Source organism: Engystomops pustulosus, chromosome 2 (assembly GCF_040894005.1).
Source record: "Engystomops pustulosus chromosome 2, aEngPut4.maternal, whole genome shotgun sequence".
Taxonomy (NCBI): Eukaryota; Metazoa; Chordata; class Amphibia; order Anura; family Leptodactylidae; genus Engystomops; species Engystomops pustulosus.
In genome coordinates, this window is record NC_092412.1 from 6,920,065 (window position 1) to 6,944,784 (window position 24,720).

The window sequence follows — 24,720 nt, forward strand, 5'->3', positions numbered from 1 at the left end:
TCATTCGTCTGTAGGGCCGGGTGTGTAGTGGCTACTGGGGATGAGGAGTAGCCTTCACCCCTGAGCTGTCTGAGGCTACTCCACGTCCCAGGTAGCCTTTTAAATTAATTTGGATATTTGAGGATTAAACTTTATTTTGGCAGCAGATGCCTCAAAAATTAGCAAAAAATGGGATGCAGCTGCTGCCCGGACAGGGACACTACCATGGGGAATCTTTCCATAAGTAGATTTCTCGTGGTAGATTTCCTTTCAAACATTCTGGAAAGAAACTAAGGACCAAGGTGTCATCTGCCCCTGATCGTGTTACCATCATGGCTGGACCTGTAGTTTTGATGGGTCTAATGGTCACGTGATCAGTCATCAGTCACATGACGTAGTACATATGTCTATACCGGCCTCTGATCTGTCGGCTGTACGCTGATACACGTCTTAGCTGTTGTACAGAGATACATTATTTTGTATTGTTCTTTATTTTCGGGTGAAGACCAGAGGAATAGTGTCCATCCACCTCTTCCTTCATCTTCCTGCCATGAAGTGGACGACAAGGAATCAGAAGTTGGCAAAACAGGACAACATGAAAAGTTTCAAATAAGGGAAACGCCCTTTTCTTGTTCAGAATGTGGGAAATATTTTCCCAACAATTCATATCTTCTTATTCATCAGAGAACTCACACAGCGGAGAAGCCGTTTTCATGTTCAGAATGTGATAAATGTTTCAGCGGCAGATCACAACTTGATCAACATCAGAGAATTCACACAGGGGAGAAGCCGTTTTCGTGTTCAGTATGCGGGAAATGTTTTACACTGAAAGGCAGTCTTGCAGCACATTCGAAAACTCACACAGGGGAGCAGCCGTTTTCATGTTCAGTATGCGGTAAATGTTTCAACTTCAAATCAGAACTTGTTCAGCATCAGAGAATTCACACAGGGGAGAAGCCATTTTTGTGTTCAGAATGCGGGAAATGTTTTTCACAGAATTACGGTCTTTCGGCACATTTGAAAACTCACACAGGGGAGAAGACATTTTCATGTTCAGAATGTGGTAAATGTTTCAGCTTCAGATCACTGCTTGTTATGCATCAGAGAACTCACACAGGGGAGAAGCCGTTTTCATGTTCAGAATGTGGTAAATGTTTTATCTGCAGATCAAAACTTATTCGACATCAGAGAACTCACACAGGGGAGAAGCAGTTTTCTTGTTCAGAATGCGGGAAATGTTTTTCACATAATAGCAGTCTTACGACACATATGAAAACTCACACGGGGGAGAAGCCATTTTCATGTACTGAATGTGGTAAATGTTTCAGCTGCAGTTTAGAACTTGTTGAACATCAGAGAACTCACACAGGGGAGAAGCCGTTTTCATGTTCAGAATGCGGGAAATGTTTTTCATATAAAAGAAGTCTTACGGCACATTTGAAAACTCACACAGGGGAGAAGCCATTTTCATGTACTGAATGTGGGAAATGTTTCCGCTGCAGAGCATTGCTTGTTCGACATCAGAAAACTCACACAGGGGAGAAGCCGTTTTCATGTTCAGAATGTGGTAAATGTTTCATCTGCAGATCCGAACTTGTGCAACATCAGAGAACTCACACAGGGGAGAAGCCATATTCATGTTCAGAATGTGGTAAATGTTTCAGCTACAGATCACAATTTGTTATACATCAGAGAACTCACACAGGGGAGAAGCCGTTTTAATTTTCATTCCATTTTCAGAATGTAGGTTTCCAAAATAATGAACATCCATTGAAATCTCAAAAGGAAAACCCATATTTATGTGTAAATGTTTTCTTTATAAATTAAATCTTAAATCAGTAGCTCTTCCTGTGATGTGGAGCACTTTACCTTATACCTTCGTTACCGATGTCCTGCCGTTTCTTTTCCATCCTCCTCACTATCGGTGCTGCTTATCTTGGAAAGACCGTAGAGTAATCACACAAGAAACTAGATGGATTTTGTTTGCTGGAAGGGAAAGGGGTTGCTCCCTGCTCACTCTGGAGGGAGGCGGAGGTCACATGATGCTCTCTGTGTGTAGCTAGCAGGAGAGCCTTGCGTCTGTGCAGATAAGTGGATGCATAAGTCTCCTGTAAAGAATAGTGAGGTAGATTTCCCTTATCTCCTCCATTCTAGTATGTGATTCTGCAGAACTTTCTATGTCTCTCTCTGTATGACACATCTTGAGTAGCAATCTCCCTTCTCCGCAGCCCCTCCCCCGCCTTCTGCTCCCCAGACACTATCTACACCACAGGGAAGCTGTGAAGCCTTAGTGTTCACACAGCACAAAGCTTCATGTAACTATTTCACTTCTGGTTCTACTAATTATTATATACTCCTCCATGTGATGAAAGATGCCATGCTAGCGCTATATATTCCTGCATGTACAGACTGTGCAGAAATCCGGGGATTCACTTCTCGAAATCTCCCTGGATTTACTGAATTATTTTAGTTACCTCTGTGTTACTTCTTACTGAAGTCAGTTCATGAAAGAACACAGAGCATCATGGGAAGTGAGGGCTTATAACTGCTATTCCCACAAAGACAAGTTTCTTAACCCCTTAAGGACACACCCAAAACGTTGTAGTTTATATTAGTATAATTTTGCTGATTGGTCAGTTTTTTTTGTGGTAAAAATTCAATAATTTATGAAAAATGAGAAAAAAAATAAAACAATTTTCTAACTTTCAAATGTTCTATTTTTAGACAAAAAGTCATACCACAAATTTTTTCTGTAGAAAACTTTTGCCGTCTTTCTATTTTCATAATTTTACGTTCGCTTATTTTTTACGAATTTTAGGTTTATTGTTTAAGAAATTTAGCAAGTTCTCAAATTGCATGCACCACTACCCCCTAACCTAATACCTGAATGCTATAGGGGCCTCCAAACTCAGGGGGGGGGGGGGCAGGTAAGGGGGCAGGTAGCAGGAGGAGAAGGGGTGGGTGCAGAGAGATTAAGGATGACCCTGATACAGCGTGCTTAGTGATTGGATTCATATACAGAGGCAGGACAGACACGGGGTCTACAAAATAAATTCAATCTCCGTATTAAGCCAATGGGGGGGGGGGTTGGGATTCATAGTATCATAGTATATAAGGCTGGAAAAAGACGCAAGTCCAACCTTTAAGAATTAAATAAATGTTTTATCCCCATAACCCGTGATATTTTTTCTCTCCAGAAAGTCATCCAGGCCTCTCCTGCACATGTACATAGAGTCCTCCATAACAACCTCCTGCGGCAGAGAGTTCCATAGTCTCACTGCTCTTACAGTAAAGAACCTTTGTCTATGTTGATGGTAGAATCGCCTCTCCTCTAGGCGTAGAGGATGCCCCCTGTCTATGGTGATGGTAGAATCGCCTCTCCTGTAGGCGCAGAGGATGCCCCTGTCTATGGTGATGATAGAACCTCCTCTCCTCTAGGTGTAGAGGATGCCCCTTGTCTATGATGATGGTAGAACCTCCTCTCCTCTAGGTGTAGAGGATGCCCCTGTCTATGGTGATGGTAGAATCGCCTCTCCTCTAGGCGTAGAGGATGCCCCCTGTCTATGGTGATGGTAGAATCGCCTCTCCTGTAGGCGCAGAGGATGCCCCTGTCTATGGTGATGATAGAACCTCCTCTCCTCTAGGTGTAGAGGATGCCCCTTGTCTATGATGATGGTAGAACCTCCTCTCCTCTAGGTGTAGAGGATGCCCCTGTCTATGGTGATGGTAGAATCGCCTCTCCTCTAGGCGTAGAGGATGCCCCCTGTCTATGGTGATGGTAGAATCGCCTCTCCTGTAGGCGCAGAGGATGCCCCTGTCTATGGTGATGATAGAACCTCCTCTCCTCTAGGTGTAGAGGATGCCCCTTGTCTATGGTGATGGTAGAACCTCCTCTCCTCTAGGTGTAGAGGATGCCCCTGTCTATGGTGATGGTAGAATCGCCTCTCCTCTAGGCGTAGAGGATGCCCCCTGTCTATGGTGATGGTAGAATCGCCTCTAGGTGTAGAGGATGCCCCCTGTCTATGGTGATGGTAGATCCTCCTCTCCTCTAGGTGTAGAGGATGTCCCCTGTATATGGAGATGGTAGAACCTCCTCTCCTCTAGGTGTAGAGGATACCCCCTGTCTATGGTGATGGTAGAGCCTCCTCTCCTCTAGGTGTAGAGGATGCCCCCTGTCTATGGTGATGGTAGAACCTCCTCTCCTCCAGGCGCAGATGATGCCCCCTGTCTATGGTGATGGTAGATCCTCCTCTCCTCTAGGTGTAGAGGATGCCCCCTTGTCCTGGTCACAGGCCGAGGTATAAAAAGATCTTTGGAGAGATCCTTGTACTGTCCGTTCAGATATTTGTACATTGTAATGAGGTCTCCCCTCAGCCGTCTTTTTTCTAAACTGAATAATCCCAAATTTTGTAATCTGTCAGTGTATTCTAATCCCCCCATTCCCCTAATAATCCTGGTTGCTCTCCTCTGCACCCGTTCCAGCTCTACTATATCCTTTTTATATACTGGTGCCCAAAACTGTACACAATATTCCATGTGTGGTCTGACCAGGGATTTGTATAAGGGCAAAACTATGTCTTTATCATGAGAATCTATTCCTCTCTTGATACATCCCATAATTTTATTTGCTTTAGCAGCAGCCGCCTGGCTCTGGTCACTAAAATTAAGTTTACCATCCACCAATACCCCCAAGTCCTTTTCAGCTTCAGTTTTACTAAGTAATTGACCGTTTAGAACATAATTATACTTTTTTTTCCATGGCCCAAGTGCATAACTTTACATTTATCTACATTAAACCTCATCAACCATTTCTCTGCCCATCCCTCAAGCTTCCACAAATCCCTCTGTAATGCTAAACTATCGACCTCAGTATTTATTACTTTACACAGCTTAGTATCATCTGCAAATATTGAAACTTGACTGTGTAAACCCACTACAAGGTCATTAATAAAAATATTAAAAAGAAGTGGCCCCAGTACTGACCCCTGTGGCACTCCACTGGTAACATCAACCCAATCATAGAATGTGCCATTAATGACCACCCTCCGTTTTCTATCACTAAGCCAATTACCTACCCAAATGCACAGATTTTCCTCTATTCCCAGCAGTCTCATTTTATATACCAACCTTTTATGTGGCACGGTGTCAAATGCCTTTGAAAAGTCCAAATATACAACATCCACAGCGTCCCCCAGATCCAGTCTTGAACTTACCTCCTCGTAGAAACCAATCAGATTAGTCTGACAGGACCGATCTCTCATAAACCCATGCTGATGCTGGGTTATAAGGTTGTGCACAGTGAGATACTCCAGGATAGCATCTCTAATAAACCCCTCAAATATTTTCCCCACCACAGCAGTTAGACTCATGGGTCTGTAGTTTCCAGAATCACTATTTGATCCTTTTTTGTATATTGGTACCACATTTGCTATGCGCCAGTCCTGTGGAACATAACCAGTCCTCAGTGAATCTTCAAATATTAAAAATAACGGTTTGTCTATCACCGTACATAATTCATGCAGAACCCGGGGGTGTATGCCATCTGGCCCAGGTGATTTATCTATCTTAGTGGTTGCGAGGCGGCGCCGTACCTCTTCCTGGGTTAAACTGTTGACATTATAAAAAGAATTTACATTATTCCTCATTGTGTCTTCCACCAGGGGATTTTCCTGGGTAAAGACAGTTGAGAAGGCGACATTCAGTAGATTGGCCCTTTCCTCATCTCCTTCCACCATGACCCCCATGTTATTTCTAAGGGGACCCACACTCTCTGTTTTTAGTTTCTTATCATTTATATACTTGAAAAGTAATTTGGGATTATTTTTGCTCTCCCTGGCAATATTTCTCTCAGTCTCTATTTTTGCGGCCTTTATCTGCTTTTTACAGGATTTATTTTTCTCTCTATAATCCTGTAATGCCTCATCGCTACCTTCACGTTTTAGCACCTTAAAAGCTTTATCTTTCTCGCTTATTGCTTTCCTTACAAGACTAGTTAGCCACATAGGGTTTTTCTTGTTCCTTTTATGCTTTTTCCCATAAGGTATGTGTTTCTCACAGGACTTTTTCAGAATATATGAGAAAAAGTCCCATTTTGGGGGGGGGCTTTTGTCTTTGAGAACATTATCCCAGTCTATGCCTTTAAGGTCTTCCCTTAGTTGCTGAAAATTTGCCCTCCTGAAGTTTAGAGTTCTGGTTGCCCCTTCACTAACGCTCTTAGTAAAGCGTAATACAAAATCAATGATATTATGATCACTATTCCCCAGGTTCCCCCCAACCTGTAGTTTTGATACCCTATCAGGTCTGTTGGTCAGGATAAGGTCCAGCAGTGCCCCCCTTCTTGTTGGCTCCAGGACTAGTTGCGACAGGTAAATGTCTTTTGTTGTTGACAAGAACCTGCTGCCTTTGAAGGACCTGCAGGTTTCTGCCCCCCAGTCAATATCTGGGTAATTGAAGTCCCCCATGATAAGTACTTCCCTGTGCTTTGAAGCCGCATCCATTTCACTTAACAGCATTTCCTCTGCTGCCTCCATTATATTTGGAGCCTTATAACAAACCCCGTGGATTGGACAGCATGACCGGTATTTAGTGATATTAGGAACCTCAAGGTCTCCACACAACCCATGGTGATACAGGGTGGACAGTGTGAAATGTAGAGACGGCTCCTCTGGACAGTTCTATGTCTTTGGAGCTCCACTGCCAGTCATAATTGATGCCTGGGATTTTTTTTTTATTAAGAAGTTGCAAAAAAAAATGCAAAATTAATCTATCTTTGCACAGCATTGTACTAGCTGTTGTTCGATATTGCACCAGATTAACAAAGTAGCAAAGTAGTCCTGTAAAAAAAAAACTTCAATGCAACATAAAGATGAAAATGCAGGGACATGACTATCCCTACTAAACTTCTGGCACGTTTCACGTCAGTTGTTTAGTAGGGATAGTCATGTCACTGCATTTTATGTTTAAACCACATTTATTAAAGGAAAACAGCACATACTTACAGTTTTCATAGTATGAAGGGTGGTCCTGCAGGACCCCAACAGTTGAACATAACCAGCATCAGGTTATAACAGATTAATAAGCTGTAGGAATGTAAGGACGTAATCGTAGCATGTTGTAGGGATTTCCCTCACCCGTTCCACTGGTAAGATAACATACTAAAGACAGATGTAGGGGAGACAAACGAGACAAGACGAGGGCAGGAGGAGGAGGGGGGATATAGAGCGGCTTCCAAGTCATCTCTCTCGCACCTACTCCGCCAACTGAGTGTAACCATACTTCCCAGTAGTTTTAGGGAAACAGCTCCGGAAAGGCCGAAGTCAACTGATATTCCTTCCAAGGAGCCCAGGCAGTTGTTTTGCCCAGATCTGGTAAGTCATCCGCCCCCAGCTCCTCCATTTTGCACATAAATCCCAGCTCTTGTATCCACTCCACTGTAGTAGGTGGGGGTTCTTCCTGTGTTGAGCGATCACTGTCCTGTGAGAAAGTGGCGAAGGAGACAGTCTGTTTCCGGGGAGACAGTGGGAGAACTTCACAGGAAGGCACACTAGGACTCAAGTCAGGAACACAGGAACTGGCACACGGATCAGGAACACAGCAACGGAGGATACACAGGAACGCAGGATACACAAGGGGGCTTTCTCTTCAGGGAATGGCTTGAAGATCAGACTGGGAATGGGAGCCGCCGGATTAAATGCATTCTCAGAAATGGCCAGCGCCAATCACCTGTCCGCTGGCCCTTTAAATCTTGAAGTACTGCCACGCCCAACCAAGGGAGCGAGGCCGTGCAAGGGGCCTAGTCAGGACGGGAGCATGGAGAGGCAAGTCTACAGCAGCGGGGCCGGGGCAGTGGAGTTGAGCACGGGTGCACCTGTGATCTACGGTATGGATCGCGGGGGTGCCTTTGCCAGTACCCCCCCTTCGGCCTCCCCTCTTCGTCTTAGTCCCAAGAAACCTCTGGAGAACAGTCCGATCCAAAATGTTCTCTTCCGCCTCCCAGGATCCCTCCTTAGTCCCAAACCTCTTCCAGTCTACAAGAAAGAACCGCTTGCCCCTCACGATCTTCATGTACAGAACCTCCTTAACTTCATAGACATTTTGGGAATCCGTCTCCGGAGCAGGAGGAGGGGATTGCTGGGAGAAGCGGTTCAAAACGACTGGCTTCAGGCTGGGTATCTTAAGCTGGACATATCTGGAGGATAACCATACTTTGTCACCAGGAGAGAAGCCTGGGTCTTGGTACAGTCTGTAGCTCGTAGAAGGGACTGGCGGGTCTGGTGGCAAATACACTTAAGGTCCTGCACCATATCTGCTACCGCAGGGACATCAGAGGGAGTAGACAGTGGAAGAGGAGGGTGAGGATTATATCCATGGACTACAAAGAACGGAGCCGAGCCAGTAGACCAGGGGATTGTAGGAGAACCCAGCCTAAGGTAGTAGGTTAGCCCAGTTGTCTTGACAGGCTGAGACAAAGCGGCCCAAGTCTGTTTCACCCTATCTACTTGCCTATTCGACTGAGGGTTACAGCTGGTTACACAAGGAACGCCAGAATTTGGACACAAACTGGACTCCTCGATCGCACATGATGTGTAGCGGAAGACCATGCAGCCAGAAGATATGTTTGAAGAACAAACTGGCAAGCTGTGGGGAAGATGGAAGACCTGGAAGGGGAACAAAATGGGACATTTTGGAAAACCAGTCGGTCAACACCCAATGACAAATTCCATTGCCACGTGAGACCACGGGCGACTGGGTATCAGCAATGGTAGTAACAGTCCAGCCGGTTTCAGACAAGAGGCTTTGTTGCGGGTACAAAAGGAGCAGCATACTACAAACTCCCAAACATCTTTGACCAGGTCTGGCCACCAGTAGTAGTGGGAGATGATGGCCACGGTGCGTTGCACCCCAGGGTACCCAGCCACAAGAGAAGAATGCCCCCAAGACAAAATCCACTTCCGGAGAGCAGGTCTAAGTCTAAGGGAACAGCACAGGAAGGCACACTAGGAGTCATGTCAGGAATCGCAGGAGCTGGCAAACGGATCAGGAACACAGCAACGGACTGCCACATGGATCATGAACACAACAACAGAGTATACACAGGAACGCAGGATACATAGGAACGCACGATAAACAGAAGGGCTCTCTCTTCAGAGAATGGCTTGATTAAATGCATCAATTACCTGGCCCTTTAAATCTTGAAGTACCGCCGCACGCGGTCCCTAGTGAGGACGGGTGCGGGAGAGGCAAGTAGGACAGTATGGAATGCCTCAAATCTAGAATCGAAGTCATGCAAGCTGGAGTTTCGCAAGCTATCCCAGGTGGGCAGGGTATCTCCGCGGGAGGCCCACCCCCCCTGCAGATTTATGTCAGGCCAGAGTAGCATAGCTGATCTGACTTGTCCCACCTCCCCATGCGAATCTCCAGAAGGCTGAGCGAAGTGCACATGGTGGAAGGCCTTTTCCGCGTCCACCGACAGCAGGCAGGGTGGCTGCTTTGTGGCTTTGGACCGGGAGACCAACATCAAGAACTTGTTAGTGTTGTCCCAAACCTCCTTCCTGGACAGGATGGCACCAAACTGGTTAGCCAGGAGTTTTAAGTATAATTTGACATCCACGTTAATTAAAAATATGGGGTGGTAGTTGGCGCACACCGTGTGATCTTTCCCTGGTTTGGGGATAAATGATATGGAGGCCTTTAAGGGACTGGAGTGTAAAGGTAGTGCATGAAGAAAGCCTGTTAAAGACAGAAAGGGGATTAAATCCTGTCTGAGAATTTTATAATAATGGTGTGTGAACCCGTCGGGTCTTGGGGATTTGCCTGCCGGAGTTAGTTTTATCACCTCTGAGAGCTCTTGTTCGGTGATGTCCTCTTCAAGGGACCCCCTATCCTCCTCGCCCAAACAAGGAAAAGCCATTTCTGCTAAACATGCATTAATTTTGCCCTGAATTTGTTCCGCGGTCATGTCTGTGTATTAGCCCTAGATTTCAGAGATAGTTATAGGGTCGGGGAATACTTGTCCCTCCTGTCCTGTGCTTTTGGGATGTACATGACAGTCAACCTCGGGTGGAGGAGCCTCACCAGGGGCCCATCGCATTTGTTGGAGTGTTCATAAACTAACCGCTAATTTCTGTCCCTATACGTAAGGTGTGTGTGATCTAGTATGTTCCTCAATTCCTCTCTGGTGTTAAGTAGCTCATTCAGAACTGCATGTGAGCCTCCCGGTTGTGGGCTGTCTCTAGTGTCTGAATTTTACCAAGTATGTCCTGGATATTGGCAGCTGTTTCTGGCTGCACGTTCCATGTTTGATGAATTCTCCTCGGATCGCTTCCTTTAATATTTCACACTGCACTGGTAGGGGGGTCTGATCGTCTGTGTGGATCTCAGGAAAGCTAGAGATCCACTGCCTGATGACTGCCATACAAACTGCATCCTTAACTAAATTGTCATTTAAGTGCCGGGCCCAGGGGGTAGACAACGGACCCGATACATTCAGGGTTAGTGAGATAGGAGGGGGGGGGGCGTGGTCTGACCATAGTGCCGGGGCGATGGTGGCCATAATGTGGCCTTTGTTGGTGAGGTAGAGGGTGGCTAGGGTAATCAGGTGACTCACTTTAAGACATAGTGTCCTTCAGGACCAATTTTAGTAGCCAGTGCCTCATGTGCACCCCTCTGTGTTCGGTTGCTGGATTTGTGCTGTGAAACCAGGATGTATATTATCTCGTCTCGTAGCTTCGGGATGTGGTCAGTTTGGAAGTGGGTCTCCTGTAGGAAATTCGGCCTTCAGTTTATGAATTCAATACAATATCTGGTTACGTTTCTGGGGAACATTCAGTACCCTTACACGCTGGGCCGCCAATACACCGCGCCATACGCCACACAGACCTCCCCCGCCCTGTACACTACGCGCCACACAGACCTCCCCCGCCCTGTACACTACGCGCCACACAGACCTCCCCCGCCCTGTACACTACGCGCCACACAGACCTCCCCCGCCCTGTACACTACGCGCCACACAGACCTCCCCCGCCCTGTACACTACGCGCCACACAGACCTCCCCCGCCCTGTACACTACGCGCCACACAGACCTCCCCCGCCCTGTACACTACGCGCCACACAGACCTCCCCCGCCCTGTACACTACGCGCCACACAGACCTCCCCCGCCCTGTACACTACGCGCCACACAGACCTCCCCCGCCCTGTACACTACGCGCCACACAGACCCCCCCCCCGCCCTGTACACTACGCGCCACACAGACCCCCCCCCCGCCCTGTACACTACGCGCCACACAGACCCCCCCCCCCGCCCTGTACACTACGCGCCACACAGACCCCCCCCCGCCCTGTACATTACACCCTACACAGACCCCCGCCCTGTACATTACACCCTACACAGACCCCCGCCCTGTACATTACACCCTACACAGACCCCCGCCCTGTACATTACACCCTACACAGACCCCCGCCCTGTACATTACACGCTACACAGACCCCCGCCCTGTACATTACACGCTACACAGACCCCCGCCCTGTACATTACACGCTACACAGACCCCCGCCCTGTACATTACACGCTACACAGACCCCCGCCCTGTACATTACACGCTACACAGACCCCCGCCCTGTACATTACACGCTACACAGACCCCCGCCCTGTACATTACACGCTACACAGACCCCCGCCCTGTACATTACACGCTACACAGACCCCCGCCCTGTACATTACACGCTACACAGACCCCCGCCCTGTACATTACACGCTACACAGACCCCCGCCCTGTACATTACACGCTACACAGACCCCCGCCCTGTACATTACACGCTACACAGACCCCGCCCTGTACATTACACGCTACACAGACCCCCGCCCTGTACATTACACGCTACACAGACCTTGCGCTGTACATTACACGCTACACAGACCCCGCCCTGTACATTACACGCTACACAGACCCCCCAGCCCTGTACATTACACGCTACACAGACCCCCCAGCCCTGTACATTACACGCTACACAGACCCCCGCCCTGTACATTACACGCTACACAGACCCCCGCCCTGTACATTACACACTACACAGACCCCCGCCCTGTACATTACACAGACCCCGCCCTGTACATTACACGCTACACAGACCCCCGCCCTGTACATTACACGCTACACAGACCCCGCCCTGTACATTACACGCTACACAGACCCCGCCCTGTACATTACACGCTACACAGACCCCGCCCTGTACATTACACACTACACAGACCCCGCCCTGTACATTACACGCTACACAGACCCCGCGCTGTACATTACACGCTACACAGACCCCGCCCTGTACATTACACGCTACACAGACCCCGCCCTGTACATTACACGCCACACAGACCCCCGCCCTGTACATTACACACGTGTTGGGGGAAGGTTATAGAGATCCCTAGGGCAGAGGCTTATCCCTAATTTTCATCTCTCTCCATCATGGAATCTGCTTCCCCTCATAACCAGTGCCCCGCCTACACTGATCACATGATCTGTGACATCATCACAGGTCCTATATCCACCACTTCCATTTTATACACACTGCTGCTACCACGCCCCCTCCGTGACATCACACTCCCGGGTCACATGACTAGTGGATAGTGATCAGGAGGCCCCGCCCCTCAGTGACGTCACACTCCCCGGGTCACATGACTAGTGGATAGTGAGCAGGAGTCGTGTGTGAGGTAGAGAGTGTCCTGCACTGAGGAGAGAAGAGGTAAGTGACCAGAGGAGGGACTACAACTCCCAGCATGCTCCAGGAGCTCACACACTATATGGAGGGACTACACCTCCCAGCATGCTCCAGGAGCACACACACTATATGGAGGGACTACAACTCCCAGCATTCTCCAGGACCACACACACTATATGAAGGGACTACAACTCCCAGCATGCTCCAGGAGCACACACACTATATGGAGGGACTACAACTCCCAGCATGCTCCAGGAGCACACACTATATGAAGGGACTACAACTCCCAGAATGCTGCAGGAGCACACACTATATGGAGGGACTACAACTACCAGCATGCTCCAGGAGCACACACTATATGGAGGGACTACAACTCCCAGCATGCTGCAGAAGCACACACACTATATGGAGGGACTACACCTCCCAGCATGCTCCAGGAGCACACACACTATATGGAGGGACTACAACTCCCAGCATGCTGCAGGGATCGGCGGGGTACGTGTGGTTCCAGGTTGTTGAGCCCCTGTGTAGTGACCACATTATGGAATCAGAACCTGTCACTAAACCATCCAGTGTGTACAGGGAGGATAGCGCCCCCTCCAGGCTGCGGGGTTATCTGTGACGCTTCCGTGTGCAGCCTCTGTATATAACCCTGCAGTGCCGGAGAGAGGTAAGTACAGCACGTCTGGTGACTTACCATCACTTACCATCATCCAGGACAAGCCCTTCACTCTACTGATATCACTGAGGCCTCATCTCATCATGTGCCCTGCAGAGGGGAAGCAATAACCCCTGAGACTGCACCAGATACTCGGCAACTGCCCCCGGATACACGGCAACTGCCCCCGGATACTTGGCAACTGCCCCCGGATACTTGGCAACTGCCCCCGGATACTCGGCAACTGCCCCCTGATACACGGCAACTGCCCCCGGATACACGGCAACTGCCCCCTGATACACGGCAACTGCCCCCGGATACTCGGCAACTGCCCCCGGATACTCGGCAACTGCCCCCGGATACTCGGCAACTGCCCCCTGATACACGGCAACTGCCCCCTGATACACGGCAACTGCCCCCTGATACACGGCAACTGCCCCCTGATACACGGCAACTGCCCCCTGATACACGGCAACTGCCCCCGGATACTCGGCAAACGCCCCCGGATACACCGCAACTGCCTCCAGATACTCGGCAACTGCCCCCGGATATGCCGCAACTGCCCCTGGATACTCGGCAAACGCCCCACCCCTGGGTACATGGCAGCTAGGAACGCAGCACCCGGCCACCGATACACGGCAAGCGCACCGCCCCCGGGTACACGGCAGCCAAGAACGCTCCTACTATTACATGGCAACCACCCCACCCAAAGTGCATGTTCCAGTGGGATATTCCATGCCGTTTACTGGGAATTGGGGAAAAAATTCCAAATTCTGTGAAATTAGTGAAAAAAGGCATTTGCATTTCCTTGTGGGCCCAGTCCGGTGCCCCAAATGACGCGTTTCCCTTATTCTTTGGGTCGGTGCGATCACGGGGATGCTACATTTATACAGGATTAGCCGTTATTATATTTTGATGGAACATTTTGGGATGTGGCGACACTTGATATGTTCACGATTTTTACAGGTTTTTTTTTTTTTTATATATATATATCCGTTCTAATTAAGGAATTTTCAGGTATTTTTTTACTATTTTTCAGCCCCCTTATGGTGCTCCCATGCCGCAGCACTGATCGTATGTGTCACTGGTGGGTTCTTTCAGCAAAATTCTGCAAACACCCATCTTGAATGGAGAGGGCTCAGCCCGTGAGCCCCTAATATACACCCCCAGCTGTAATATACAGAAACGTCACACGTCATTAAGGGGTTAACATCCTAAGCCTTAAAGAGGACCGGTCAGCTATAAATTGGACTTAAACAAACACATTTACTAAGGGCCTTGAATCACGTTTTTCTGTCGGGTTTCCCCGAATATTACCATTTTGCGCCGAATTGCCCCGGGTTTTTGGCGCATGCGATCGTATTGTGGCACGTTGGCGGCGGCATGCACGTGACGGAAATCGGGGGTGTGGCTGTCGGAAAACCCGACAGATTTGGAAAAACTGCCGTATTTTTTTTTTTAAAAATGTGTCGCTTGACACGCACTTACCTGCACTCAGTATAGCTTGGTGAACTTCCGTGCACTCCGGCGGAATTCTGCGCACCTGGTGGACATCGGGGGAACTACCTTAGTGAATCGCCGGAAGACCCAAATCGGCATCGGAGAACCCGCACGCTGGATCGCGAATGGACCGGGTAAGTAAATCTGCCCCACTGTGTTAGTGATAGCGTTACCTGAGGTTTCTGTTGACGCTATCTAACACTGCGGCGGAGTACAATGTAAACGTCGGACTGCTTTGCCTCTTCCCAGGACCGTCCCACTCCCTCCATAGACCCGCCATAACCACGCCCCCTCATGAATACATTGGACCGCTTGGCGTTTACGCAGTGTTAGATAGCGTTACCGAAGGTTTCCGGTAACGCTGCAGCATTTGTTTAAGCACTAGGAGCGGCTTACTTCAGTAACATCTCCTGGTGCCTGATTTACAGGTGACAGGTCCTTTAAACTCTCTTTCCCTAATACTACAATTTCCCCTCGTGCCTGGCTGTTTTTGGCCACTCCACCACACAATTTGTCTTGCTTATAACAAGCCTCCGTCTGGCTCGAAAAAATTATGCTGTGAGGAAAGGTTAAAAAAAAAAACAAATCTGATAAATGTGCTAAATCAGAGAAGGCTGAGAAAGAAACCTACCAAATCTGCTCTCCCCGGAAACTGTAACATGTGCCGTCACTTCCTACCAGACTCTCACAATAAAGGCTGTAAACCTACCATAGATAACTTTATGAGGGAAGAGAAACCATCATCTCTGGACAAACTAAGGATATGGGTCAGTCCCAGGACTCTATGCAAGTTTCTGACTCGAGATCTCTTCCGGATGGAGGACCTAGCAAGACTTTAGATATTGAGGAAGTTGACCTTATGTCAAGAGAAGATGAACCTTTTGGGGGCCTCCATGTCAAATGCCAGCGCGTGTTTCCAGTGATTGATACTCCAACGGAGTTTATCTCTAAGGAGCCAGAGAAGATTCGGATCTCCAAGAACATTATTCTTTGATCAGGCAATATCTAAATTCTGGGACGCCTGTCCCAAGGTGGATGTCAAGGTTAGAAACGTGGTCAAGAAGAAGAAGCTGCCTTTTGAAGACGCGGAGCAGCTCTGTGATCTTATAGACAGGAAGTCAGATTAGCTTCTCAAAAAGGCCTAGAAAATATCTATGATTGGTCTTAAATCAAACCTTACCGCCACATCAATAGCCAGAATGCTTCCATTCTGGCTAGGAGATTTGGAAACGTGCATGCAAGAAGGTACACCAAGAACATCTTTTCTCGAAAACATGTCACTTCCAAAATCTGCCACAGCCTTTCTAGTCAATGCCTCTGCAGAGGGAGTAGTTTTCTCAGCAAAAGAGGGGGCATTGACCACTGGATGCCACTGGAAGAGAGCTTTCGCATAAAAAGTGGGGAGGCGACATCCGTTCAAAGAACAAACTTTGCATTGTTCCATTCAGTGCCATCTTAGAAAAAGTTTCATCCAAGAATAAGGGTTTCTGGAGAACAGGCCGGCTCCCAAGATATCCTCCTTTTGTGGCTTTAGACATCCCAAAGATTTCTTTCAGGACAAAGGTAAACCGGTTTGCTGGAGCTACCCCAAGAGAGGTAAAGGAAGAGGGTTCATCTTCTCTTTCTCATCCAGCAGAGGCAAGAAACGCCAGGGTGGGGGAGGGAGGACTCCTCAAATTTCAGGACCAGTGGTTGCAGGTTACATCAAATCCCTGGGTCTTGGACATCATAAGCCAAGGTTACAAGATAGAATTTGACCACCTTCCCCTACAAGATATGTTTCTCCCATTTTTCTTAATCTGCAACTCATCTACCCATTTGGCACACCGTTTCTTCTCTGATCTGGTGTGGTAATTCCAGTCCCTCAGGACCAAGAAAGACGCGGTTTCTACTCTCCTTCATTCTTAGTGAAAATACCCAATGATTCCAACCGTCTCATCTTAAATCTAAAGCTACTCTACTAAAAATCTCAACTTAAATCTAAAGCTAAAACAACTTCATTACTTACAGAAAGTTTCAAAGGGATTTGGAAACCAAAACAATGGACCAGATCCGTACCTTCAGGTCAACAATATCAATTCAAGACGCCGTGAAGATCTTGGGTCTACTTACAGATTGTCTGCCATCAGTTGCATGGAGTTTGTATCGCTCCTGTACCTACAGAACGGGATCCTGAGGGTCTGGAACAAACAACCTGCAGGGTTGGACAAAAAAGTCTTCATTCCCTCCCCGGTAAAAAGAGGTCTCCTATGGTGGCACAGTCTGAAGAACATAGCAGTATAACTGCTGAAAGCAGTTCTGGTTGTGGAGCAGTCTTCCCGTCCCACTTAGCTCCCTGCTATTTTATGGTTCCCTCTACTGGTTTGTGGACCAGTATCCTTGAGCAAAGAGCAGTATGAGAGAACAAATAGTCCTTATCTGGCAGATCACCATATGCACATTCTGTCGGACAACACCACGACAGTATCTTATGTAAGGACACGTAGTGCACTAATGGAAACAGAATTACCAATGAGTTCTATTTCACCATTTTGGGTCAAGATCATGAATCTGGCGCTCCTCATGGTAGGTCGGACGGAGACCCTTTTGGGGTATGCAAGGTTCAGATCACCCGTTTTGGTGCTGCCTGTGTAGATGGTGATGCTGGTACCAATGATAGTGTTGGTGATACTGGTCAGTGTCGCCATTGCTACTGGTGGTTCTGGTCTGTGCCGCTGGTACTGATGTCGCTGGTGCTGTGGCGGTAATGCTGAGGATGGAGGTGCTGGTGCTGCTGGTAATAAATGGTGTTGCTGACATTATTCATATATATATGGAGACCGCTTCTATACTATTACTGTTGACTAGCGGTCTCTAATGCGGAGCAGAAAATCGGGTGCCAGGGATTACATCGTGAACTCTCCAATGCAGGTCTCAGATGTCAGGTTTGGAGCTGTGGGGCTCCGCGTGATTAATCTTTTTTTACTTTAACGCAGTTTTACAGAATGTACTGGAGCAACATACTGTAATTTATTGTCCCTACTGTACTTTTAAGACTCTACGAGTCAACACATATAAGGTTTGTTTTTGTCTGGATCTTGGCATTATCATGAAATTAGAAGGCCAAGAAATTCCATCTCTGTTCTGATAATATGTGGAGTAAAATATATACCATGTGTAATGTTAAAGGAAATCTACCACTGGGAATGTACTCTAAGTAGTTCCCATGCTAGATCCCCCCCCCCCTGCACCATCTCCAAACCATTTTTATATAAATCTTTTATTCTGCCTTTCTTAAATAAAACGTTATTTTATCCTTATGCAAATCAATTGCCGGGGCTACTGAGGATGTGGAGAAGTCTCTGTGAGCTCTGGAGGCGAAAGGCTACGCCATGCTCCCTGATGCCTTCGAAGACATGTGCAGTAACTCCTATTTGCTTGCAGTGAACAGGAGCTACTACTCTACTTCAGAAAGTAGATTGCCAATGGTAGATTTTCTTTAAGATAGTCACAAAACTGATTGGCCTCATGTCCTACTGAACTGGTTGAGGGCTTATTTTTGTTTAGGTCCTGAACACTTATACATTTTATAATTTCTAACCCTTTCCAGTAGCCCAATGAGAATGGAGAAAGACCGAGATCACGTGGTTGCACAGATATTAGACCTAACCTTACAGATCATCCCATTGATAACTGGAGAGGTGATGTCACAGGATTACACAGTAGTGAAGAAGTCGTCTGGTGAGTGTGTGACCCCCCGTGTGTCAGGAGGATGGACCCAGAGCCCCATCACCGAGCCTCCACCTCATTCACTGATACATGAGCAGAAGATCCTAGAACTTACCTCCAGGATCACTGAGCTGCTGAGCGGAGAGGTGAGCGCTGCCGGGAATGCTGGGACATTGTACAATAACACAAGGGAGGTGTCTGGGTGATGACTGTGTCATTGTGTGTGTCAGGTTCCTATAAGGTGTCAGGACGTCACTGTCTATTTCTCCATGGAGGAGTGGGAGTATATAGAAGGACACAAGGACCAGTACAAGGACATCATGATGGAGAATAGCCCACCAAGGATGGACATGGAAAGACACCAAATAGTAGCTAAGATACTAGTCCTCACCCTGGAGATGATCTCCTTGATAACCGGAGAGGTGAGAGTCTCCCAGGACACGGCTCTTATCTCTAGGAATAACAGCGGGAAATGACTGGAGAGGTGAAGGATTCTTGGGATCTATGTAGTGATCAGTGTCTCCCCATACACAGGATTACACAGTAGTGAAGAAGTCGTCTGGTGAGTGTGTGACCCCCCGTGTGTCAGGAGGATGGACCCAGAGCCCCATCACCGAGCCTCCACCTTACTCAGTGATAAATGATTGGAGGATCCTAGAACTTACCTCAAGGGTCACGGAGCTGCTGAGCGGAGAGGTGAGCGCTGCTGGGAATGCTGGGACATTGTACAATAACACATGGGAGGTGTCTGGGTGATGACTGTGTCATTGTGGGTGCCAGGTTCCTATAAGGTGTCGGGACGTCACTGTATATTTCTCCATGGAGGAGTGGGAGTATATAGAAGGACACAAGGACCAGTACAAGGACATCATGATGGAGATCCACCAACTCTTCACATCACCAGGTAAGAAAAGGCTGATAATAGAGGATCTACCAGATGTTAGGGTCACCTAGAATAACCCATCACCACATATAAACAATGTATTTGGAGGAAACTTAAGATTCATGGTCAAGGTTGTAAAATGAATATATTCACGTATAGAAAACATTTACTGCTGAAACAGCATCAAAAAGGCACCAGGAAGAAACGCATATTATGTACTGCATTGTACAGGTTTCTACAGCCAGGAGAGGGTTTAGACGAGGTGTAAGTTTAGGCAGTGAAAGAGAGTAGAGAGAAGATGAGAGACTCCTTCTAGTTTTGGAATCGACAAAGAAGGTCAACGTAAAGAAGTCACGGGTGGAGGTGATCATAGATAGTTGACTTTTGTAGTAAGTTCTTAGGTCTTCACAGAGACATGTTGGTCGTTGGGATAGTGAGAAGATTTCATGGGAGGTAGTTTTGGTGAAGGCAAGGGCAAATATTTTAATTTCGAGGAAATCTTTTGACATATGGAGAACAAGATCGGAAAGGTTTAAAGTCCTCTACATGTGCGAGAAGTTATAAAGTGAAAAGCCAAATGGCAGAAGGAATCCCAAAGTTCTTTGTGGAGCTGTTCATGTCACTCATGATAAGTGTTGTTAACAAGATAGTAGATGAGATCCATGAATCATAATGGGGACTTATGTGACAGGTCGAGGGGATGTTAGAAACAAACAATGTAATTTGATATGATATGAAAGCACAGTTCATTATTCGGAAACATGGTATATGAATTCTTTTTATGGGTATGTTTTCCAGGTGAAGATCAGATGTATGGCTCCCATCCACTTCTTTCTCCATCTCCTTGTCATGAGGCGGAAGAGAATCCATCACAAATGGTCAAAAAAAGAAGTGGGCAAAAATGTCCTAAAACCTTGTCGTGTGCAGAATGTGGAAAGAGCTTTGCCTTTAGATCGGCTCTTGTTAGGCATCATAGAATTCACACAGGGGAGAAGCCCTTTTCGTGTTCGGAATGTGGCGAATGTTTTATCACCAAGTGGGCTCTCGTTATGCATCAGAGACGTCACACGGGAGAGAAGCAGTTTTCATGCTCTGAATGTGGTAAAAGTTTTCCATATAAAGCCCATCTTGAAAGACATAAGATAATTCACACAGGGGAGAAGCCATTTTCGTGTCCAGAATGTGGGAAATGCTTTAGTAGGAAAGCATATCTTGTTATACATCAGAGAATTCACACGGGAGAGAATGCATATTGGTCTTCAGAAATCAGGAAGTCTATGAAGAAATCGTCTCTTGTTGCCCGTGCAGAGGATAAGCCACTTTCGTGTTCGGAATGCGGGAAAAGTTTCTCATATAAAGCCCATCTTCAAAGACATGTGAGAAGTCACACGGGGGAGAAGCCATTTTCATGCTCAGAATGCGGGAAATGTTTTGGTAGGAAATCGGGTCTTGTTGTACATCAGAGATCTCACACGGGAGTGAAGCCATTTTCCTGTTCAGAATGTCAGAAATCGTTTGCATATAAAATCCTTCTTGAAAGGCATCAGGTAATTCACAGAGAAGAGAAGCTGTTTTCATGTTCCGAATGTGGGAAATGTTTTAGCCGACATTCATCTCTTGTGATACATCAGAGAATTCACACCGGAGAGAAGCTTTTGTCCTGTATTGAATGTGGTAAACATTTTCCACAACGATCACGCCTCGCCAAGCATATGAAAACCCACATGAGAGAGAAGCCCTTTTCATGTTCCCTGTGTGGAAAAAGTTTTTCCCAGAAAGCAGCTCTCGAGGTACACGGAAGAATTCACACAGGGGAAAAGGTTTTCTCCTGCAATGTTTGTGGAAAATGTTTTCTTCATGAATCAAGGATTAGAACACATTTGAGAAGTCACACGGGGGAGAAGCCATTTCCGTGTTTAGAATGTGGAAAATGTTTTAAGCATAGATCCAACCTGGAAAATCATCAAAAAATTCACTACGGAGTCAAGCAGTTTTCATGTTCACAATGCAATAAAGTATTCAAGAAGGAGTCGTGTCTGATCGCGCATCAGAGAATTCACACCGGAGAGAAGAGGTTGTCGTGTTCCGAATGCGGGAAAGGATTTAACAGGAAAACAAGGCTGCGTGAGCATCTACGAACTCACACGGGGGAGAAGCCATTTTCATGTTCCGAATGTGGGAGGTGTTTCCACAAAAGAGGGAGTCTGAATGAGCACATGAAATCTCACAAAAATAACAAAGGAGAGAAGACATTTTCGTGCGCCGAATGTGGGTATTGCTTCACCGACAAACCAAGTTTTGTTAGACATCAAAGAAGTCACATTGGAGAGAGGCCATTCTCGTGTACTCAGTGTGGGAACCGTTTCATGGACAAAAAAAGTCTTGCTAGACATCAGAAAACTCACACAGGAGAGAAGCCACATCCATGTACCGAATGTGGGAAATGTTTTACCATCAAATCAAGTCTGGTCAAACATCAGAGAAGTCACACGGGAGAGAAGCCATTTTCATGTGCTGAATGTGGGAAATGTTTTCCTGTCAAAGCAACGATGATCAAACATCAGAGAATTCACACGGGGGAGAAGCCATTTTCATGTAATAAATGTGGGAAATGTTTTGGGTATAAAAGTAGTCTCTTAGCACATCTGACAACTCACACAGGGGAGTAGACACTTTCATTCGGAGTAGCAACCGAATTAGAGAAATTAGATTCTAATAAACTTCACATATTTCACAGTAAAAAATTTTCTCCAGTTATTTGTAGCTGTGTCTCGTCAGCATGGTTCTTTCAGCCAAGGGTAGTAATCTATAACTGTTTATTAATTGATGTTGGGGTTTCATATATATTTGATTATGGAATAGGGATGCCCCATTGAGCATCTTGTATACTGTATATAGTCTAGTTTAAGCCAAGTCTTTCAGCACAAAAAATGTGCTCAAAAAAACCTAACTCTGCCTAAAAAAACCTATCTGTTCTCACCTTTTTCTGCTCCCCCCTCCCCCCACGCAGTTGGAAAGGTGAGTACAGAGTTCATTTTTTATAGGCTAGGCATACGCTGGGCAGGGCTATATACTAGGGGGGAGTGTCTGCTGGTCGCTTACATACGAGCAGGTAGTTTCTGCTGGCTATATTCTCGGGGGCATGTGCTGGCTGGCAATATACTGGGGGGCTGGCAGGCTATATTCTGGGTGGTATTGTCAGGGTCGTAATCGACAATTAACCGGTCCGGTCAGTCACCTCAAATTAGACAGAGCAAGTGTGCACGTTTTCAAGATTAGCACAACATAGACTAACTTTATTTCCGTGTTAGCAGATTTATACAGAAGAGAGAAAGGTGTGGTTATACATCATATAGCATCATAGTGGGCAAGGGTTAAGCAAATGTGTCTAGCATCCGGTGTGCCCTGGTTGGTCAGTTCCAGTATCTGGGCAGATAATGTCCTGGGCGTTGTCAAAACCTTAAGTTTCGATATGAGTGATGAAGCCTTCTTGGAATCGGGAATGTTGTTCTATTCCTGGAATCGGGTGTTGGCTGTGTGGATGCCGGCGCCATCTTAAGTAATATATCTGAGCATATTGCTGAGGAGGAAAAACTTTAGTATTTGCCAGCTATATAAAAGTATAAAAATATAAAACTATAAGCGCATATACAAATATTCCTCTTCATGGAAAAATCCCCTGGTGGAAGACACAATGAGGAATAATGTAAATTCTTTTTGGAATGTCAACAGTTTAACCCAGGAAGAGGTACGGCGCCGCCTCGCAACCACTATGATAGATAAATCACCGGGGCCAGATGGCATACACCCCCGGGTTCTGCATGAATTATGTACGGTGATAGACAAACCGTTATTTCTAATATTTGAAGATTCACTGAGGACTGGTTACGTTCCACAGGACTGGCGCATAGCAAATGTGGTACCAATATACAAAAAAGGATCAAATAGCGATCCTGTAAACTACAGACCCGTGAGTCTAACTGCTGTGGTGGGGAAAATATTTGAGGGGTTTGTTAGAGATGCTATCCTGGAGTATCTCACTGTGCACAACCTTATAACCCAGCTCAGCATGGGTTTATGAGAGATCGGTCCTGTGAGAGTAATCTGATTGGTTTCTACGAGGAGGTAAGTTCAAGACTGGATCTGGGAGACGCTGTGGATGTTGTATATCTGGACTTTTTAAAGGCATTTGACACATAAAAGGTTGGTATATAAAATAAGACTGCTGGGAATAGGAGAAAATCTGTGTATTTGGGTAAGTAATTGGCTTAGTGATAGAAAACAGAGAGTGGTCATTAATGGCACATTCTCAGATTGGGTTGATGTTACCAGTGGAGTGCCACAGGGGGTCAGTATTGGGGCCACTTCTTTTTAATATTTTTATTAATGACCTTGTAGTGGGTTTACACAGTCAAGTTTCAATATTTGCAGATGATACTAAGCTGTGTAAAGTAATAAATACTGAGGTCGATAGTTTAGCATTACAGAGGGATTTGTGGAAGCTTGAGGAGTGGGCAGAGAAATGGTTTGATGAGGTTTAATGTAGATAAATGTAAAGTTATGCACTTGGGCCATGGAAACAAAAAGTATAATTATGTTCTAAACGGTCAATTACTTGGTAAAACTGGAGCTGAAAAGGACTTGGGGGTATTGGTGGATGGTAAACTTAATTTTAGTGACCAGAGCCAGGCGGCTGCTGCTAAAGCAAATAAAATTATGGGATGTATCAAGAGAGGAATAGATTCTCATGATAAAGACATAGTTTTGCCCTTATACAAATCCCTGGTCAGACCACACATGGAATATTGTGTACAGTTTTGGGCACCAGTGTATAAAAAGGATATAGTAGAGCTGGAACGGGTGCAGAGGAGAGCAACCAAGATTATTAGGGGAATGGGGGGGACTGGAATACACTGACAGATTACAAAATATGGGATTATTGAGTTTAGAAAAAAGACGACTGAGGGGAGACCTCATTACAATGTACAAATACCTGAACGGACAGTACAAGGATCTCTCCAAAGATCTTTTTATACCTAGGCCTGTGACCAGGACAAGGGGCATCCTCTGCGCCTAGAGGAGAGGAGGTTCTATCATCAACATAGACAGGGGGCATCCTCTACACCTAGAGGAGAGGAGGTTCTACCATCACCAAAGACAGGGGGCATCCTCTACACCTAGAGGAGAGGAGGTTCTACCATCACCATAGACAGGGATCATCCTCTACACCTAGAGGAGAGGAGATTCTACCATCACCATAGACAGGGGGCATCCTCTAC

The 24,720-nt window shown here is 46.6% G+C and overlaps 2 protein-coding genes across 4 annotated transcripts in view; both read left to right on the forward strand.

The window, feature by feature from the left end:
• LOC140119779 (uncharacterized) overlaps positions 1 to 24,720 on the forward strand; it is a 654,457-nt gene that overhangs the window by 20,147 nt on the left and 609,590 nt on the right. The window lies entirely within an intron of this gene.
• LOC140119784 (uncharacterized) lies at positions 12,630 to 22,267 on the forward strand. Of its 3 annotated transcripts, none has more exons than XM_072139142.1 (6): positions 12,630 to 12,716; positions 18,440 to 18,704; positions 18,789 to 18,980; positions 19,093 to 19,254; positions 19,339 to 19,462; positions 20,240 to 22,267. In XM_072139142.1, exons 2-6 carry the CDS (start codon positions 18,447 to 18,449, stop codon positions 22,108 to 22,110), a joined length of 2,607 nt encoding a protein of 868 aa, XP_071995243.1. In that variant the 5' UTR covers positions 12,630 to 12,716; positions 18,440 to 18,446; the 3' UTR covers positions 22,111 to 22,267. The 3 variants fall into 3 exon arrangements, with proteins under 3 accessions (XP_071995243.1, XP_071995245.1, XP_071995244.1); XM_072139143.1 differs by lacking the exon at positions 12,630 to 12,716 and adding an exon at positions 13,342 to 13,362; XM_072139144.1 differs by lacking the exons at positions 18,789 to 18,980; positions 19,093 to 19,254 and having other exon boundaries at positions 20,240 to 22,265.